This window comes from Serinus canaria, chromosome 6 (genome assembly GCF_022539315.1).
Source record: "Serinus canaria isolate serCan28SL12 chromosome 6, serCan2020, whole genome shotgun sequence".
NCBI classification, from domain to species: Eukaryota; Metazoa; Chordata; class Aves; order Passeriformes; family Fringillidae; genus Serinus; species Serinus canaria.
This window is the reverse complement of record NC_066320.1, coordinates 34532494-34547842: the sequence shown is the minus strand read 5'-3', so window position 1 is coordinate 34547842 and position 15349 is coordinate 34532494. Positions and strand designations below refer to the sequence as shown.

The window sequence follows — 15349 nt, the reverse complement described above, 5'->3', positions numbered from 1 at the left end:
AGCCAGCACAGGGCACCTGTCTGAGCCAGGGGGGCAGGCACAGCCAGCCCTGGGCACCTGTCTGAGCCAGGAGGACAGGCACAGCCAGCACAGGGCAGGGCTGAGCCACCCCGGGCCAGGGGGACACAGGGCACCCCCAGGGCCACTGTCCCTGTGCACAGACACCCACAGGGCACGGGGAGTGCCAGAGCCCCACTTCTCCAGCAGGTTTATGAGGATCTGCTATTAAACATGAGTCATTGCCAGCAGGGCAGTGCCATACAGACTGGAATATTGCACCTCCTGCATCCCTCAGGACACAACTGCTATTTGAATAATGCAAACAGAAACATTAAATACCTTTTCTACCAGCTCCTGGTTCCTTCTGTACAAGGCCTGCTTCTCCTCAATCCACTTCATGTCCTTGGGGAGAAATGAACAACAGTGCAGGTGAAGCTGCAACATTTGCAGCAGCACAGCAGCAAGTATTTCACTGAGCCTCACGTGCAGAGGGACAGGACAGGGAGAGCTGTGAAATGTAAGTCCATTACCTCCTAAAATAACTTCCTAAGCTAAACTTGCCCACATCATTTCAACAGCTCTGTAGTACACAAACGGAGTAAAAACACTCCAGTGATTAAACAACTCTTTCAGGAAAAATCTGGTTCTCATTAAAAGGGATATTTCTAACTATGTGTTAACTATCAAACTTCTTCTTTGCTAAATACAAATTATATATTTCTGCAGATCAGGCAAACTAAATTTTATCTGGAAGCTAATCTCTTAGTCTGAGGAATATAAAACCCACAAACCCAGAACATCATTTATCAGCAAGAACAACAAGAAGAGGTTATGCTGGGAAGGCAATGATTGATTTATTTAATATTTTATTGTTATATTTTGTTGTTATATTTTATTTTTATATTTTATTTCATGAGATTTGAGGCAAATATTTTTTGAGACAATATTTAATTGTCTCAAAAACACTTTCTGTTCACTTTTGTTGTTGTTGTTTTGGTTTTTTTGCTTTGTTTGGTTGCTGTTTTTTGTCAGCAGAAGTGGTGCACAAGGTGTAACCAGCCTGGGAACCTCTCTGGTCGCCCAGCAGAGAGGTGGGGAAGGGCTGGAGTCAGCATTACCTGTCCCTGCTCAGCCAGAGCCTTCTCCAGATCCTCTATCTGAGCCTGGGACCGGTGTATTTCAGCTTGGAGCTGCTCACGTGTCTGTGGGGTATGAGAGAGAAATGAAAAAACCAAAAATTGATAAAGAATAATTTTAAAATAAATTAAAAAAAATCAAACTTTCTCCAAAAGACCAAACCAAATGCAGTTACAGAAAATATTTTAAACACCAAAGGCTTTTAACAAATTATTCTGAAAGTTCCCTGGCAGAAGAAATTTGCAGCTGAGCACAGAGTATCAAATAATCAAATGTAATCCAACCAAGTCTGGGAGATGGGATTACTGATTTTGAGATTTAACTCAAGAGTAACAAGATGGCAAAGCAGAGCTGGCCCCTCCCAGCTGCTCATGGCAGGCTGCAGCCAGAGCCTCCCTTTCTCCAGGAGAACAAATGAGAATTACCATGGCCCAATTCTGGGCACAGCTGGTTCCCTTGCATTTGGGGCACGTTAAACACTCAGAACAGAGACCACAGTAATTAATTTGCCCAAACTGGCAATTTCATTGACCTTGTGCCTTTGGAGCCTTATCTATGATTTAGTGCCATATCTATTTCATACCCATCTCTCATTTTTTACTGTATCTGTAGCCTCCTGCTTATTTAAATAGACACCACATTCCTACACATGTTTTCTGGAGAACAAATGTAATTATTGCTAGTTGTATTTGTTACACACTTTCACAGAACATTTATTTCCTTGAGCCATTTCTCTGCTATTTATCCCGTTACTTACACTGAAAGTGATTTTGTTTGCATGACCTACACTGGTGCCTCCTTTGGCCCCCTGTGAAAAGACTAAAATCCAGTCACTCTCACAGCTGGGCATGCCTTGGCTCACTGGGATTTTCCTTCCAGGTGCAATCCCTGACATTTCAGAGTAGATGTTCATTCTGGGAATGTCAGTTTTCATGCATTACACCGTGACCCACTCCCAGAGTTCCTGGATAACACCTCCACAGAACAGGTGTAGGAACAAATTAGGGCTCTGCAGGCACATTTTTCCTGTTAAACAGCAAATCTGTCCCTTTCCTGCCTGCACCCACCCTTGCAGGCTGGGCATGACCCATCCTGCCAGACCTTCCGGGAGTCAAGGAATGGTTTGGGTGGGAAGGGACCCCAAATCCCCCCCAGTGCCACCCCTGCCATGGCAGGGACACCTTCCCCTGTCCCAGGTGCTCCCAGCCCCAGGGTCCAGCCTGGCCTTGGGCACTGCCAGGGATCCAGGGGCAGGGCCCCCTGTGCCAGGGCCTGCCCACCCTGCCCGGGAACAATTCCTCTGTAAGTCCCTGGCACACACAACAAGCTCCTAACAAAAGCAGCATGTCAGGCCAGCTGCCCAGAGCCACAGGAACTCTGTGAGGCAAACAGGCAGAATAGCACAGAGCACTTTGCAATTTAATTAACAAAAAAATCTCAGCTATAAGCCTTCTAAACATTTTATGAGGAATCATGTAATCTCTCAGAGCCCACAAGGAATTATAGACCACGCATTATATATTTAAGGCTATCTGTCCTAGTTCTTTATAGAAAAAGAGCTTACTTTCAAGGATTTCCCATAAAAAATCCTCTGGATTTCCCTTGAGCAGACCAGAGGTGAAAAGCCTGAGCTGCAGCAGTGCTGGATTCTCAGCAGCCCCTTCCCATGGGGCTGGCAGCATCAGAGTGCCTGGAGCCTGGCTGAGCCCAGGTGGGCTGGAGAACAACCCGAGCCCCGCCAGGTGGGTCCCCCCCCAGCCCTGGCAGCTCCAAGGCCCCATTCCCATGGCATGCAGGCCCTGCCGACCTTGACTTCCCGCTCTGCATCCAGGGTGCCCCCGACCTGCTCCTGCAGCAGGGCGTAGGCGCGCTGCAGCGCCTGGTACTCCATCGTCAGCTGCCGGAACCGCAGCTCCGTCTCCTCCTTGGCCATGCCCTGCCAGCACAGAACAAGATGGGGTGGGTCTGTTGTCTCTTAAAAGTGCCAAAATTATCCCTTTTGAAGTGCAATTTGGAAGCACGGCGCTAGAAATCTGGGTTAAGTGCCCTCAAGCTGCTTCCCCTCCGTCCCCTACACATCTCTTGCACGCTCTTACCTCCAGGAAGTGCAATACAGAAATACAAAGATAATCCCTGCCTTGGAAAGATAAAAGCTTACCTTCCCATAGCACACTAATGACTGCAGCACCCTTTCCTACTGGAACAGGCAAAATCGTCACATTAAAGGTGAAAATGCAGCTTTCTTTAACAACAAAAGGTTTCAATTTGGAAAGGAAACCAAGCTTGACAGCCTCACTCAATTATTAAAACACGAATCCAGAGTTAATAGTTGTAGCAGTGGTGACAGCCAACATGAAAGGAGCCCTTCATCTTCTTCACCCTCCTTACAATATTAGGATGGAATGCTTTCATGTCTGACCGGAATATTTCACTCAACATGAGATGGAATTACATTGCTGGGTGCACACATCAACTCCCACTGGCTGAACGGGGGGAAGATGTCAATACAGGAATGAAAAATAAACAGGCTCATGCATACACAAATGCATTCAGATTTCCTGCAGTGCAGCCTGGTAACCATCAGGTTTCTTTCATGATGGAGTGAGGAATTCTGCAGGCTCCCTCTCTGCAGACTGAATTAACACCTGCAGCCAGCACACCGTGGAAAGGCTGCACATCATCAGGGGTAATTCTTGTTTATTACAAGAGTCTTGTTAAGCCCAGAGCTGTGTCATGGGCCAGTGATCTGACACACACTGGGGAGTGCATTTTGGGGAAGCCCTGGCAAATCCAAGGACTAATCCCTTTAATTTGTATTACATTTGTGTGCTCTGCTCTCAGAGCCTCTGGAACCCAGCCAGGAACCAGCCTTTCCCTGGAGCCCAGAGCTTCAGGGGAGCATTCCTTCCCTCTCCCTCCACCAACACAGACCTTACTGAGCTTGGCTGGCCCAAACTGCACCTGCCAAAATCTGCAGCCAGGCTCAGAGTGAACACACCTCCCAAGGCCTGTCCAATTTCTCAGTTTTTCAGACCTGCAAACCTGCCATAAATTCAATATTCTTAGGATATGAGATTTCCAGCTTGGCTGGAAGTTGGGAAGCTGCTGAAGATCTGAGATTTAGAGATACTGACCAACATGCACAGTACCAAATTTAACAGAAGTGTTTCATTTTGTGGTCTTAGGTGACAGGATGACAGAACAGATATGAGAGAGCAGCAATGAAAGAAAGAAGTGATGGAACAGAGCAGGGATTTTCATTAAAAACCAGCACCGAGGTCAGGAGCAAAGCAGGAGGGGTTTTTGAGGAGTACCTCTTCCAGGTCGTCCTCGGGCGTGCAGGGGGTCTGGTCGGTGCGGTCGGTTTGGTAGGAGATGGAGGAACCATCTGACTCCAGGGAAGCCTCCTCATCATAGCCATAGAACGTCTCCACCACTGGCTTCTGACAGAGAGAAGGGTCAGGGAGTGCCCTGGCACCCGGAAAGACTGCCCTGGCACCAGGACAGACTGCCCCTGCAGCTGGACAGACTGCCCCTGGCACCCAGACAGACTGCCCTTGCAGCTGGACAGACTGCCCTGGCACCAGGACAGACTGCCCCTGCAGCTGGACAGACTGCCCCTGGCACCCAGACAGACTGCCCTTGCAGCTGGACAGATGTCCTGCCAGGCAAAGAGCCACTGGCTGAAAGTGCTGGGGGATGGAAACAGCCCCGAGCCACAGGGGGGTCCTGGGATCCCCTCCATGGCTCTGTGACCCCATCCCACCCCTGCCATGGCAGGGACACCTTCCCCTGCCCCAGGTGCTCCCAGCCCCAGTGTCCAGCCTGGCCTTGGGCACTGCCAGGGATCCAAGGACAGCCCCAGCTGCTCTGGGCACCCTGTGCCAGGGCCTGCCACCCTGCCAGGGAACAATTCCCAATTCCCAATATCCCATCCAGCCCTGCCCCTGGCAGTGGGAGCCATTCCCTGGGTCCTGTCCCTCCAGCCCCTGCCCAAGCCCCACCCAGCTTTCAGACAGAAGTGTCTCCCTGGAAGGCCTGATGTGCTTTCAGGATGACAGGAGTTATCTCCCATCGACCTCAATTAGTTATTCATAGGTTCATTAGCTCCAGCCTCTCTCTAATTGTTCATCAGTGGATCACAGCACACTGGCAGCCCTGACATTAAACCTTACTGTGCCATTTTAGTGGTAATATTTACATTAACACCCTGCCAAGCCCTCATTAACCAACATCCCCTTTTCCCTGAGCTCTAACCATTGCTTCCCCAACCAGCAATTCTCACATGTTACTAAACTGCAGCATGAATTATTTACTATGTACACATGTTTTCAGGCAGCACCATTAGAAGATCATTTGGAGATGTGTTAATTCATAAAATTTGTCTGCTCTTAAGACAACCACATCCCAGCAGAGTCCCCCAGGATAAATGCAGAGCATGAAAAGGCTCAGAATGCTCAATGCTAACAGGTCCCCAGCCCCCCTTGAATATCCCAATGCAGTCTGTCAATGTCCTTGAGCTACATCACCCACACTGAAGTTCAGTACCCACTTGCAGACCCTTGAGGAGAACACTGCCATGGCCCTGGGGTGCCCTGAGCACCCCAGCCTTGTCCATCAGCATGTCACGATGGAAGGCTTTGTTTTTTACCTTAGGAATTCTTGTCATTTTCTTCCTTTGCTTCCTGAACCTTAGCAGCTTATCACGTTCCTGCAAGAGTCAGAGACACGTGTTAGCTGTTTTCAGAGAGCAGTTACTGAAATTAACCATGTCAGTACAAGGAGCCACTGGGGAAGCAGCAGACAGGAATGTCCCTGCTGGCCACTGTCCCACACCACCACCAGGCCGGGGTTATTTACTCCAACATCTTTCAGCTTTGCCACAGACAACTAGAAATTGCTCTTTATGTCCATGAAAATCAAGCTACAATAAAGCTGGTGATAAGCTTTGTGCTGAGAGTTTGGGTGACCCGTGGAGCTGCTCCCTGGGTGACCATGGCTCCGCAGCCCTTGCCCTGGCTCTGCCCCTGTCCTTGTCCCTGCCCCTGTCGGCTGCTGGTGGCTCTGGAAGGGGCACACACCCAACACACTGCACGCACTGCAGGAACTCTGCACTTCCAGGCTCAGCTCCTTCTCTAAGGATCTGCAGGTTTCCTGTGCCTCTGGAGTAAGGTTTGAGCCCTTACTGCTGCCAACAATTCTTCCAATCAGACAAAATTATAAAATAATCAAATTCCAGGTTGGAGGGACCTTAAATATCACCTCCTTTCACCCCTGCCATGGCAGGGACACCTTCTCCTGCCCCAGGCTGCTCCAAGCTCCATCCAGGCTGGCCTTGGGCACTGCCAGGGATCCAGGAGCAGCCCCAGCTGCTCTGGGCACCCTGTGCCAGGGCCTGCCCACCCTGCCAGGGAACAATTCCTTCCTCTTTGTGGTTTTAGGTTGATTTTTTACAGTACTCAGAAAAAGGTCTCTGTTCTGGACTTGCAAAGCCCAGGAGTGCAGAGAGGGAAGCTGTACAGAGGAAACCCTCAGCTGCTCCATTTCCCCTGGGTACAAGGATGTGGCGACCTTGGGGACACTGACACAGGCTGCTGCTCAGCCTGGTGGCCAATCCCAGGCCAGGGACAATCGAACACTCGCTGCCTGGCAGTGGGAACAGCACATCCCATCAATACCCATCAGTGGTGGAACCCCAAACATCCCAGTTTGGAACCCCAAACAGCTCAGCACAGCACAGGGATGGGGCAAGGGCAGGGCTGAGCACAGCCTGCTGTGGGTCACACAAAGCCAGGGGTAGCCAGAGTGAGAAAAAAGGCAATTCCAAGTGGACAGAGCTGCCCTGGAGATGGGGACACTTGCCCTTGGCCATCAGGACAGGTGGTGGGATTAAAGCTTTCTTGCCCACCATTGCTGTGCTTTTCTCTGGTGAACAACTGCTGATACAAAATCTGCTCTGAGGAAACCCCTGGGTCAGCTCACTGCTGAACACAGATGGAAGGGAGAATAAATGCTATTGTACCCTGCCTGCTTTCCATGAACAGCAATTTAAAGCATACATAGATGAGGGGGAAGCTAATGTCACTCTTACCATGACACTCTTCACATAGCCAGCAGTCTCCAGGGTCTAATGGAAAAGAACAATGTCAGTAACTGAACAGGCTTAAAAAGAAAGGGAAGAAATAAAAGCTGTTTTCGGGAAAAGTATCATGATTTAGGTGTTTTCTGTTTCCAAGGACAGAGAACATGTTAAGAAGGAAGCAAAACCCCAAGCCCAGGACTGCAGAGCCCTCCCTGTACACAGGAATCTTCAGCCCTGGTGGTGTGTCCAGCTGAAGGAGCTCGGACAGATTCCCTCCCAGACCGGGCCACCAGCACATGCAAGGACATGATTCTGTCAGGCCAGGCCAATGCAGAGGGAAAGAGTTTTCCCAAACACCACAGATAATTTCTATTACTCCTAAGCACAGAAATGCCTGCCAGGCTCCCCTGCTGCCCACTGCCCACCAGCTCCCAGAACCTCAGGCACCCTTTCCTTGGACTTCCTCTGCTCTGCCCTTGGGCACTCTTATGTGAGAGCAGCAGCCTCCCATCTTACCTTGGAGAGCTCATCAATGAGGTTTTGCTGTTCAATAACTTGTAGTCTCAGGAAATCCACTTCCCTTTCTTCTTGGCTGTGGTCAAGGTCATTTAGGGAGCTTGGTCTCCTTATTGCTCCAGCTCTTTGCCTCTAGAATCCAAAAACCACAGGGCAGAGGAAGAAATTATCAGGAGGCTTGGCCAGGGACTTGTCTGGCCCTTCCCTTTACAGCAAGTAAAAAACATCTCTCTAATGGTTGCCCTGGCAGATCTCCTGCTACCCCCCCTTCTGCTGAGCCTCACATCCAGGCTCCAAATGTGCCAGAGGGTCCTGCTCCTCCAGCTGGAGAGAGGGGCAGGGTCACAGGTGCAGATTTCCCAGGGATGATGAGGTGATTCTGGCAGGAAAGTTGAAGGTGAACCATAGAATGCCAGGTTAGTTTGGGTTGGCAGGGACCTCGCCAGGATGGAAGAGTTTCCCATGGAACCTGCAGGGGTGGGCCAATGCCAGACTCGCTCAGCCCCAGCAGCTGCACGTCCCATGCTCTCCCAGGAGCATGGGCACTCACCATGGCAATGTTTTCCTGTGTCACAAATTTCAGTTTATTTTCCATTCGACGTAAGGCATGTGACAGCTCCTCATTCTTCCTACTGAGGCGCTTGTTTTTGTCCAAAATGGGCTTATACTGACTTTCTGCTTCTCTGAGACGTTTCAACTGAAAGATAAAGAGGAAAATAACACCTCTGGAGCTTTTTCATCAAATATATTAACTACATTCTGTAACTATCACACTAGAAGTATTTTCTCCTCATGCAAAGCAGAACTGAAAAAAACTCTTGGGATTTTCCATTGGGAAGAGAGCATTCCCACATGAGAAGATATTGTAGGGAGCCCCTGAGGCAGGAGTAATGTGCTTTGACTCTAATGATTCTAGACGGCTGAACAAATGCTTTATTAAGCTATATTATATTACACTAATGCTATATATTAAAACTATACTAAAAAGATAATAAAGAAAAACTCATGACCGTCTGGAGACAGTCACGACACAGCTTTGACCTAACTGGCTCATCAATCTAAACAACCACCACCAGAGTCCAATTAACAAATCCCTTTCGGTAAACAATCTCCTCACACATTCCACATGTGCCAAACAACAGGAGCAGCAAGTGGAGATAAGAATTATTTTCTCTGAGGTTCTCACTGCCTTTTCCTCAGAGAAATCCTTGGGAAAGTTGCGCCTGCTGCTCTCTGTGAAGAGAGCTTTGGTTACAGTAAGATATCCTGCCTGTGCAGCAAATGTTCAATGTGGGGAATGTACTTATTTTTAAAAAGAAACACACATAATTCAAGCTAATGCCATCCTAAAAATCCATTGCTGGGCGAGCCAAGAGGGGAGCGGCGCGGCCCAGCCCGAGCAGAGGGCTGAGCAGGAGGCAGCCCCTCCAGGGCAGCCCAGGAGCAAACCCCGGGGTGTTCCTGGCACAGGGCACACGTCCCCAGGCCTGGCCCTGCTGCACTCACCAGCTCGTTCCTCTCCTCCGACAGCAGCGCGTTCCTGTCCTCCAGCTTGCGGATGATCCCGCTCAGCTCCGCGATTTTCAGCTGGAAGCGCCGGGCGTCCTTTTCATCCAACTGCTGTTCCTAAAACAAAGATCAACTGCAAATAACTGTTCATAAGTGTGCACGCAAGAGCACGATGGCAAAGCTCAAACTTTTCCTTATCCCAAACCCAAACATTATAAAACGTTACGGGACAGAGTGTAACCCGTGGAACCCAGCTGACCATGGAAAGCTGCAGGGGGACACCGACGGAAAGTCAGGAGTGGTAATGTAACAAAGAATGCAAATGCAGAGGTATGTATATGCATATGTATGTGTATATGCATATGCAAATACAACGTCACAAATGTGACAATACAAATGTGCAAACACAAAGTTTACAAATGGTAAACTTGGAAACAACAGAAAATATCAGAACTGAAGGCCGTGTTCCAATGATGCCACTGTTGAACTGAGAGCTTCAGACACATCGCCCACTCTGAGGACTTGGTCATAAGAAACTGGAATTAAAATTACTGAATGGGGAAAATCCATGCAATTATGAATTGAATAAACTCTTCTTCCAGAAAGCTGTGGCCCTTATGGGGTCCTAAAGGGTTGCTCATAAGGCCACAGGGGTAGCACTTTATCTGAGTGAAAATGCGTCAATCAAATTAGAAATGAATAGAGATAGAGGTAGATGTGTTCTTGTTCAGAATCAGAGGAGTTACAGCTCCTGACAAACGTGACAGACTTTTCCCCTTCTCTACAACTTGTTCTGGTCTTTGGCAGAAGTTGAGTAGAACTAGAGAGAGGCAAATTAGTGCCCACAAAAAAGTGCTGGTGGCACTTTTGGGAGGTCTAGGGTTCCTCATTCAACAGGTGCAGGAGAGGCTTGGGCCAAAGAATAAAACAGATTGGTTTGCTCAGGTGTAAGTTTTACACTTGTACTGAGACAATCGAGGCTGTCACAAAAGAAATCTTGATGAGGATCAGCAATGAGGACGACCTGCACACGTCAGAGGCACGAGGGCAGTTACCCGAGGGCTCTTCTGGGCAGAGGGGGGCCCCAGCAGGGAGGGGCCAGAGTTACACTGCAAAAGCCACTGCGGAGGGGTGACTCCAATCAAAGGTTCTGGCTATTGCAGAGGATAAACAGCAGAGAATAGGTTAGGAGGCATTTGGCTCGCTCTGTGTCCTGCTGACAGTGAGCAGCAGGAAGGGCTGCCCTGGGGCTGCAGGGTCCGTGCTGCCCTGCACTGCCCTCCCCGTCCCCTCTGGAACTGGCCTCGTACGTCTGCTCCCCAAGCCCCAGCCCGTGCCTCCGAGAGCTTGCACACAAACAGCGCTTGGTGAGAAATGCATTTGCATCGTTTGTTGGCAGTCGTGTCAAACTAAGGCGGGTGGCTGAGCATGGTACAGTGAGGAAAAGGAGAGAAAGAACAGAGCAATTCCACCCTGCGGACAAAACCAAACCAAACCAAACCGACCGGGAAACAAAAGGACAGAAAGCAAAAGCTCTCCCATGGCGAGCTTTGATTGGAAATCTCAAGGGTTTGGGCACACAAAAACCAGAGCACCAGCAGGTGCCTCAGGAGCCCTGCACAGCCATGGGACAGCTCCTGCTCCAAGGTGCACTCATCAAGATTCTGCCACTCGTTTGGTCGCTCATTTAGGTGAAACCACGTGGAAGTGCTTACGGGGCTTCCCGAATGATCTGAAGCGTCTCCTGCACCACTTGCATAAGGAAGTTCCCGCTTGGGGCTGCTCAGATGCCGGTCAGACTCTTTGAGCTGGGACAGTTGTTCATCTAAAGCCTCCTTTTGGAGCTGCAGTCTCTGAGCATGCCCGGCTCGCACCCCTAACTCTCTCTCCAGCACGAAGACTGCTCTGTCCTTAAACTTAATCTCCTCCATCTACAAGGAGAACAGAACACAGTCACACAGGGCTCAGCAGCACCCGAGCACCCCAGGGCAGCACAGCACTGCCCTGCCACCCACAGTGACAGTGAGCACTGTGCACAGCACTGCCCTGCCACCACAGTGACAGTGAGCACAGCACTGCCCTGCCACCCACAGTGACAGTGACAGTGAGCACTGTGCACAGCACTGCCCTGCCACCCACAGTGACAGTGAGCACAGCACTGCCCTGCCATCCACAGTGACAGTGACAGTGAGCACTGGGCACAGCACTGCCCAGCCACCACAGTGACAGTGAGCACTGGGCACAGCACTGCCCTGCCACCACAGTGACAGTGAGCACTGTGCACAGCACTGCCCCTCTCCAGGGCCACCCAGCAGGAAATCCCTCCTTTGGCAGGCAGCTGGCAGTGAAATATTGGGAAACAGCCTGAAATCCTATCACCACTTCAGAATATCTTCACAAAAATTGAACATTTGCATCACATTGCATTGCTTCACTCAAACACTTCAGTGATTCTGCAGTGTTTTGCTTGCATGTGACTTCTAGAAAATGCGGATTAATAATTTTAAAAGAAAAATATTGAAACCTCAGTATTCTTTAAATTTTCAAAATTCTTAGAAGAAATACGAATTTTTAAAATTTCTTTTTGTCCAAAGGTCTCCCTTGTGAGCAATTTCTTTTCCATGAGAGGTTTTACTTACACATAATAAACATTGTGCAAAATTACAAAGTGTTTAAATGACAAATGCCCAGTGACGTCTAGCGCTCTCCTTCCCTGTTTGCCTGTGCACATCCCATGGGATCAGCCAGGATCCAACCCCTGAGGTCTGGTGGCAGCTCACCAGGGGGGCTGGGTCCTGCCAGTGAAGGAATGCCTGATCCCAGCCCAGTGAAGGAATGCCTGATCCCAGCCCAGCTGATCCCAGCCCAGCTGATCCCAGCCCAGCTGGGCCGGGGTGCTGCCCACACTGGACCCCCAGGCACATTCCCCCGGCTGCAGAAGTGGGCACAGCCCAAGGGACAGGGGTTGCACAGAAAGGCAGCAATCCCACCCAGCCCTCAGGGGACTGCCAGCTGCTTTCAGACTCCAGAAACACAAGATTTTTGCCATCAGTTTCTGAGATTTCAGACATTTAATTTTAACAATCAGTTTTTGAACCTGGCCTGTTTCAAATAAGAACATTTTGCCTTCTAAGAGCTGTGTTCATACTTTTATCTCTGCTTTGTCTGCAAACCTGGAAAAAAATGACACAGGGAATCAACAGTCACTCCAAGGACTTTGTTTGCAGTAAATGCCAAGGTGGTCCACGAGGGCAGGTGCTGGCAGCTCACTCAGGTACCAGGAAAGCAAAATGGAGCAAATGAAAGGGATTTTGGGTGCCACTGACTAATGATCCTTCCAAAAATGACCATGAAGGCAGCATCTGCTGACTTGGAATGAAACAAAGACACAGGTGCTCCAGAGCACCTGAGGTCTTTCTGCTAAATGCCAAATGAGGAGAAATCTAAATGGATGCACAGGTGAAAAGATAACACATCATCAAATGATTATTTGTTTAAAATAAGCAGAATATTGGGGAGTTGGTTATTATTTATATAGAAACAAAGACATTACAACAAAGGCAACATGTGAAATTGGGAGGAGCAAAGAGATGAGAAAACACAAAATATTTCAAAGCATTTCACTAATGGCTTGTTTTCCAGAAAAAAAAAAAAATCCCTAAACATAACCTTCATAGACCACAAGCAAACCCCAGCATTGACATCTTCCTTCACCCGAGCAAATTCCCATACATGACACATGCACAAGTTTGGTGCCTGCAGCCACTTACAAACAGAGACAGTGTGGAAACAGCACAGATGGAAGGGAAGGAGTGCCTCAGCACAGGGGTGAGAGGGAGGAAAGGCAGGGCAAGGGCCCCAGAACTCACGGGCAGCGCTGCGGGTCCACGGGCACGCTGCCCTCGGGCAGGGCCAGCCTGGCCTCATGCTGGGCTGTACTGGTGCTCTGCTAGGCTCTGCTGGGCTGGACCAGGCTCTGGCTGCTCTCCCTGCTCCCACCCTGGTGCTCCTGAGCGGGGAAGGGGCGGCAGTGCAGGAGCACCCACCCAGGCACCTGCAGGCGCCCGCTGCACGCAGAGCTGCACGGATATTGATGAATATTTATGTGTCTGCTGGTTGGAGGCAGCCCCAGCACAGCTGGTGCCAATTACAGAGCAGCAGCCGTGCTCAGGGAGATGTGCTGCTCCTCGGTGCTCCTGCAGCTCGAGGCTTGGAGCCCTGACTCTGTTATTAAAGTTATTATTGCCATCCTCATTCAAACCCAGGCTGAGGGTCCTGGCTGGGGCATCTGTCCCTGCAATCCTCCTGGGGCCCTGCAAGCTGACTGATGCTGTCAGAAATGGCCTTTGAAGCTGCCAGTGCCTGGGATCAAAGGCATCCCCCCAGGCAGGGGGCACAGAGGAGGATCCCTGCTCATGGCAGGCACGTCTCCCCATGGTCTGGGCACAGCACATGGCAGGACACCTGTGCCAGCCTCGATGGGACTGCCAGGGTGCTGGGACCTGGCAATGAGCTGCCCAGGTGGGAGGGGACAGGGTGGCCCTGGGTGTGCCAGCCCTGGGAGAAGGGCTCAGGCACAGGGGACACACACCCTGCTTGTGCCCTCCCTCTGCAGAGCCAGCCCCACTGCCTCCCTGTCCTGGGCACCCCACAGCAGCACAGGGCCCTGGAAGGGAGCCTGGGAGGGAGCTGGGAGCTCAGATGGTGAAGCCCAGTGGAGCCAGCAGTGCCACTGGTGAATCAGGAATGGAGCACGGGCTGTGCCAAGCTCCTGCTGGAGGCACAAACCCCACAAAAGCTCTCCCAGAGGCCCAAGCCCATATCCTGTGTTAGGTGGGCTGTAGCACAACAACAGTGTGGTTACAGCCCAGGAAACATTAGTTCCTTCTTTAGGTCCACAGGGGAAAATGTTATTAAAAGCTGGCCTGAGAGACATGAAAGGAACCCCTCAGAATGAGGTTTCCTGACCCTCCTAAGCGTAGGAGTAATGCTGTCTGGTTTTTATACGCAACAAAATCCTTCAGCCCAGGTTTAGTTGGGGAAGAAAATTGTGGTAAATGAGGGTCAAACCACAAATGACTAAAAATCCCCAGGTGGAAGAAGGAACAATTCACCTTGAACATGTGTGTACCTGTCAGGTGCTGAGTCACCTTTGTAACCCCAGATATAGGGGTTTCTCAACACACAAGGGAGTCAAAAGCAGAGGGTGAAGACTAAATCAATCACCAATAAAATCAATATTTAAAAACTCAGCTTCCTACCCTTTACATCAGACATCTTCACTAACTGACCAGTCTGGCAGAGCTCAGAGTGCTGCTCAGAGCCCTGATCCCCTCTTTGGCTGTGTGGTGGCACTGCCATGAGAAGCTGTCAAGCTCTCCGTGTCCAGAGGTCTCACGGGGGATTGGCACAGGTTATTAAAGCTTTTGCTGCTCATAATCAACTAAAGTTTATCTAGATTGAAAATAACCACTCTCAGGCTCCAGAAAATCCCATTTCCTCAGTTTTTCTGATTTCTCAGTCCCCTGATGAAGGAGATAGGAGTGAGGAGGCTGCAGTGGACATGGCTGTGCAGAACTTTTCCCTCCTGACCAACCCAGAGTTAATTACAGTTTAAATGCTCTGTACCACACTGAATTTTGGTCCCCACGTGGCAAGCCACAAGGCTTGGGGAACACTGCAGGCTGAAGGCTGCTGCCCTGGCTGTGCACACACTAAGCAGGAGTGCTCCTGTCCATCATTAAACACAGCCATGCAGTATTTTAAGACAGTTTAGAATGCACAAATTGAAATTTAGGGACGGTTGGCTAAAATGAGACATTCTCTCCAAAGGAGGCTGTTGCCACAGGTACTCATTACCATCTGCAGGGGGATCTCATCTCCCTGGGCCACCCCTGAGGCTGAGAGCCAGGGCCAGCTGAGCCAGCCTGAGCAGGCACAGACAGCAGCAGCCACGTGGGCCAGCACAGCACCGGGGTCAGAGCAGCCTGAGCACACCCAGAAACACCCAAACCCACCCAGCTGCCTTCTCTGTGCTGCCTGCAGTGCTGGGAGCTGCCAGCCCTGCACCATGGGAGTGGGCTGGAGCCTTTGGCATCCACCCTG

The 15349-nt window shown here is 50.3% G+C and overlaps 1 protein-coding gene across 10 annotated transcripts in view; it reads right to left on the bottom strand.

The window, feature by feature from the left end:
* Positions 1-15349, bottom strand: part of JAKMIP3 (Janus kinase and microtubule interacting protein 3) — a 61138-nt gene that overhangs the window by 18682 nt on the left and 27107 nt on the right. For 6 of the 10 annotated variants that reach the window (XM_030241277.2, XM_030241279.2, XM_018910490.3 and 3 more), the window contains exons 5-14: positions 10960-11175; positions 9242-9361; positions 8286-8432; positions 7736-7867; positions 7229-7264; positions 5789-5848; positions 4452-4580; positions 2945-3073; positions 1119-1202; positions 340-402 (exon numbers count right to left, since the gene is read on the bottom strand). In XM_030241277.2, coding sequence (XP_030097137.1) covers positions 340-402; positions 1119-1202; positions 2945-3073; positions 4452-4580; positions 5789-5848; positions 7229-7264; positions 7736-7867; positions 8286-8432; positions 9242-9361; positions 10960-11175 — 1116 coding nt within the window. The remainder of the gene's footprint in view (positions 1-339; positions 403-1118; positions 1203-2944; positions 3074-4451; positions 4581-5788; positions 5849-7228; positions 7265-7735; positions 7868-8285; positions 8433-9241; positions 9362-10959; positions 11176-15349) is intronic. The other 4 variants (XM_018910489.3, XM_018910491.3, XM_030241280.2 and 1 more) reach the window with 2 other exon arrangements.